The 5,499-nt window shown below is 37.8% G+C and overlaps 1 protein-coding gene across 1 annotated transcript; it reads right to left on the reverse strand.

Annotated features, from left to right (window-relative positions):
- Nucleotides 1-289: 289 nt before the first annotated feature.
- LOC138905967 (uncharacterized mitochondrial protein AtMg00810-like) lies at nt 290-2,001 on the reverse strand. Its single transcript, XM_070194481.1, has 4 exons — nt 1,874-2,001; nt 1,607-1,720; nt 1,019-1,136; nt 290-916 (listed from the first exon to the last, which is right to left on the reverse strand). Exons 1-4 carry the CDS (start codon nt 1,999-2,001, stop codon nt 290-292), a joined length of 987 nt encoding a protein of 328 aa, XP_070050582.1.
- Nucleotides 2,002-5,499: the final 3,498 nt, after the last annotated feature.

Raw genomic sequence — 5,499 nt, forward strand, 5'->3', positions numbered from 1 at the left:
ACCACATTACTGATAAATAGACTAGAATGCCCCTGCTCTATGTACAACTGAGTGGCCTCTTTCTCTACACTCCTCCTCAAGCTAGGTGGTACAAATACATTAAGCACATCTAGCTTGGAACTTAAGTACTCGTGCTGAACTCTATTCAAGCCTTTTATCAATAAATCTGCCACCTGCTCCCTTGTTCCTACATATTTGGTGTTAACTGATCCCAACAGAATTTTCTCCCTTATGAAATAGCAATCTATGTCAATATGTTTGGTCCTTTCGTGAAACATAGGGCTAGCAGCTATTTGCATTGCTTCCTTGCTAACACATAGTAGATATCAATAGGTAACTGAACTTCAAATCCACTCTCCATTATTAATCCAGTTAACCAAACTAACTCTGCAATTGTAGCTGCAAAACTTCTATATTCCGCCTCTATTGAACTTCTTGAGACAGTGGCTTGTTTCTTGGACTTCCAGGATACCAAGAAATCTCCTAGATTTATTAGAAATCCTCTTACAAACTTCCTAGAATGCTGACAAGTAGTCCAGTCTGCATCACAATAGGCTTCCAGTGTGACTTTGTTATTACTTGACAGTAGCACTCCTTGGCCAGGATGGGTTTTCACATATCTGACTATCCTCGTAGTTGCCTCTATGTGGGATTTTTTTGATTGCTGTAGAAACTGACTCAAGGTTTGTACACTGAATGCTAGACCAGGTCTTATTACCATTCGGCACAACAGCTTCCCAATTAGTCTTTGGTAAGCTCCTGAATCAGGTAATAACTTATCTTTTGCACTTTCTTGAGTCTTCAGATGATCATCATACTCCTTTGTAGTCAATCTTGCATTCATCTCCAAAGGTGTTGTAGCTAGCTTAGCTGCTCCAAGTCCAAGTTCTGAGATGAGTTCTAACGTATATTTTCTCTAATGCATTAGAATTCCTTTCTTAGACCTGACAAATTCTATCCCCAGAAAATACTTTAGTTCTCGTAAGTCTTTCATCATTAAGGTTTGTTGCAAAGATACCTTTGTTTCTTCTATCAATTGTAAGCTAGTACCAGTTATTAACATATCATCTATATACACAAGCACAATAACAGTGCATTCTGGTAGCTTCTTAACAAATAAAGAGTGATCATATTGACTTTGAGAAAATCCAAATGTACAAAATGCTTCAGTAAGATTCTCATTCCACTATCTTGGAGCTTGTTTAAGCCCATATAAGGATTTGATGAGCCTACAGACTACATGTCACTCTCCCTAGCTCTTAAATCCTGGTGGCAATTCCATATAAATCTCATCAAACAGATCACCTTGCAAAAAGGCATTTATTGGATATGCCACCTCTTAGCAGCAACAACAGATAAGATTGTCCTCACAGTTAACATCTTGACTACAGGAGAAAAATTCTCCTTGTAGTCAATCCCTTCTTTCGGAGAGTATCCCTTTGCCACTAATCTGGTCTTGAACCTCTCCACCTCTCCTGAAACCTTTTATTTAGCTTTATATACCCACTTACATCTAATCGGAATCTTGCTTTTAGGAAGTGATACTACCTCCCATGTATTGTTACTCTCCAGTGCCTCAATCTCTGATTACATGGCCTCCACCCACCTAGGGACTTGGTTGGCTTCAGCAAAGGAAGAAGGCTTAACAATAGAGAAGAAAGTTGCAAGATATGCCTGATAATTGGGAGAAACACCACTGTAAGTTACATAGTTGGCTATGCTATAAGGAACACACTGATGAACATTCAGAGAAACAAAGTCCTTTAGCCAGATAGGTAGATTCCTATCTCTTAGCTGGATTCATCTCCAAAGGTGTTGTAGCTAGCTTAGCTGCTCCAAGTCCAAGTCTCCAGCATGTTGTGGAGATTGATGCCCTTGCAACTGTGCTTGTGTAGGTGCTTGCTCTTGAACAGGACTATGATCTGAGGGGCATGCTTCTTCTTCAAGATCATGTACCATAGGAAGTTTTGCATCTTCAGTGGGAAACATTTTCTGCTTCATGATTTGTATAGGGCTCTAGTTCTTCATGATTGACCTCTGTGTTGTGCCCAGAGTTAATTCCATTTTAAGATGTGAAGTATGGATCATAGGTTAATGTATCAGGTTGTAAAAATCAGGAGAATAAAAGTTGTGTTGTTTGGAGCATCTGAATGGAAAAATATTTTCTTTAAAGATACTATCCCTATTAACAAGAAGTAATTGTTAGACAAATTCAAAAGTACATATCCTTTCTCACTAATGAATATCACATTAGCATTGCAGGGACTGCTTTTGGCATAAGCTTGTCATGTACTTGTACATCTTTGGCATAACACAAATATCCCATTACTTTCAGATGTTCTAATGAAGGTTTCCTATTATACATATTTTCAAAAGGTGATGCAACATTCAGGTTTGAAGAGGGCATTCTGTTTATGACACAAGCTGCAGCTAGAATACAGTGACCCCAATACTTTAGAGGAATGTGTGCATGAAACCTCATAGCTCTAGCAACCTCTAAGATGTGTCTATACTTTCTCTCAGCTACTTCATTCTGTTAAGGAATATAGACACATTTTCTTTGATGCACCACTCCAAGAGCTTGAAACAGTTCTATACAGATCGAGTTTACAAATTCTGCTCTATTATCAGTTCTGACAATTTTAACTTCTTTGTCAAACTATGTTCTTACATAACACAAAAATTATTTTAGCACAACACAAACATCTGATTTAAGCTTTAAAAAGAAACAACCAAGTCATTCTTGAGAAGTCATCTACTAGAGTTAGAAAGTATTTATTTTCATCAAAGGTTGGGACTCGATATGGTCCCCATATATCAGCATGTACTAGTTCAAAATATTGTGTAGTTTTGATACTGCTACTAGGGAATGGAAGTCTAGTGTGTTTATCAAGTAGACACACGTGACACTTATTTATAGTAGACATACAATTGTCTAGTTTTATTGAAAATAACTTTTGAAGTACTCCAGTTGACACATGCCCCAACCTCTCATGCCACAAATTAGCATCTACTCCTTGTTTTTGTGTTGCATTGTATAAACTATTTTCTTCAGCTTCTTTGACAGCCATGCTCCTTGCTTCAAGTATTTTGGCTACGTGTGGTGCTAGAATGTAAAGACCTCCTGTTTCTTTACCAATCAGTTTCACTATCCCACTGCAAAAATCTTAAAAAATGCAGAAATCAGGGAAAAAAGCAACACAACACTGTAGAGCGTTAGTTATTTTTGACATTTATAACAGATTATATCTGAACTGAGGAATGTACAGTACATTTTCAATTGTGCTCCATGATGAGAGTATACTAGTGCCAATGTGTGTAACATTAGCTACTTCTCCATTAGGTAGGTGAACTTTCTTAGAGTTACTAGGTTTGACTTCCTCTGCCTTAGACAATAGACTGGGATCAGACACCATATGATTGGTGGCTCATGTATCAATGATCCAACCATGAGCTTTATTATCCACTAAGCATGCCCTACGGATACCTGCCATGTTTGCTGAAGGAATGGTCCCAGTAGCTTTGTTTAGCATCTGCAATATTTGATCATACTGTTCCTTAGTAAATGAATAAGCAGGAGTTTGAGGTGTTTGCTTCCCTTGTCCATTGTTATGAGATCTTGGAATTTAAATCATCAATTGTGGTTGAACCTTCATCTGTGAGCTTTGTCCTTGTTGAGTCTGCATCATGAACTGTGGCTGTGTCTGACAATTTTGATTTGTTTCCTCAGTGAAGACATTGTAAGTAGAGGAATTGCTTGCTCCCCCTTTCTTCTTGGATTTAAATACCCGTGGATAGCCAATGATCTTGTAGCAATTCTCTTTGCTATGACCTTTCTTCCTATCATACTCACAAAACTCACCATAGCCTTTCTTCGGTCTTGGATAGCTATTAGGATAAAAATTACCAGGATGTACACTAGAACTACCAGTTTGAAAGCTCCCAGACCTAGAGCTTAGTAAAGCGGTAGGCTCAAAATTCTCAGAGGAGATAGCAACAGTTGTGCCTAAGTTTCCTGCTATAGTAGCTACTAATATTTGGTTCTCATCTCTTATGATCATAAAGTATGTTTGATCCACTGAGGGTTAGGGGTGCATTAGTAGTATCTGACTCTTTGCTTGAGAGTCTGACGCATTCAAGCCCATTAGGAATTTATACATATTTTGCCTTCTCATATGTACTACATAGTCTCTAGATTTAACACAATCACAATCAGGTGCACGTACTAGAGTCTCGTATTTATCCCACAGATCCTTTAATTTTGTATAATACATAGAGACCGAAGAAGTACCTTGATACAAAGTTGCAATCTCCTTATGCAGATTGTAAGATCTAGATCCATCCACCTTGCTGAATCTCTCTCGAAGATCTTCTCATACTGCATGTATACTCGATCTAAACACAACTCTAATAAGTTGAGGAGTTACAGCATTCATCATCTAGGAGAGTACAATAGCATTATATCTCTCCCACTATTCCCCAGAGATTATCATGAAAATTCTCCTTTTTCCACGTTCCTTCTACAATTTCTAGCTTGTTTCTTCCTCGCAGAGCAATTCTCATTGATCGATCCTAAAGAGTATAGTTTTCAGTACATGTTAATTGAAACGAGATGAGATGTGCTCCACTCGTATCTGCTGGTCCTAGGTACAATGGGTGATTGTGAGGTAAATTGACCGTAAATCCATCGCTAGTTTGAGTTTCATTCACAGCTTCAGCGGTTCTACCAGTTCCGGTGACAGAAGTGTCACCAGCAACAATATCTCCCATGGATTCTTAGGTGTGCTTCTATGGCGATGTTTCAATTACAAATCTACCAGCTCAACACATGCAGCTTCAGCTTGAATCGACGAAGACTAGAATCGCTAGCCTTAGGGATCTGATACCATGCTGAATTACTAGATCTGAGATAAGGAACCATATCTAAGACAATGTAATTGAGAGAAGAAGTGAAATGGAGAAGAGAGAAAATATATGTGTTCACTAACTCAATGAAACAGTACACTATACATTGTTATTTATACAACCTAGCTAAGCTTAACAAAATGAGCTGTAATTAACTACTCCACTAACCAACCTAACCACCTTACTGATAAATAGACTAGAATTTCCCTGCTCTATGTACAACTAAATGATCCCTTTCTCTACAAAAGCAAGGGAACTTCCATTGGGTTGTTTTTGGAGGTTGATGTTTGATTAGGTGTTTGCTAGTCTTTGAAGGCTCTAATACCATCAAAATGTTAGTTTGAGTCTAGAATAAGTAGTATTACTTGTATTTATGAGTCTAGCTTTAGTTACATACTAGTATGGATAGGCCCTGCTGCGCACGGGCCCAATAACACTGCTAAATAATGGAGTATAAATTTTAAAAGGAGATTATTTCATGATTTAATTTTTTTGCCTAATTTATATGTACATACTATAATTACGCACGGGCCCAATAACACTGCTAAACAATGGAGTACAAATTTTAAAAGGAGCTTATTTTATGATTTAATT

This window comes from Nicotiana tomentosiformis, chromosome 2, assembly GCF_000390325.3.
Source record: "Nicotiana tomentosiformis chromosome 2, ASM39032v3, whole genome shotgun sequence".
NCBI lineage: Eukaryota > Viridiplantae > Streptophyta > Magnoliopsida > Solanales > Solanaceae > Nicotiana > Nicotiana tomentosiformis.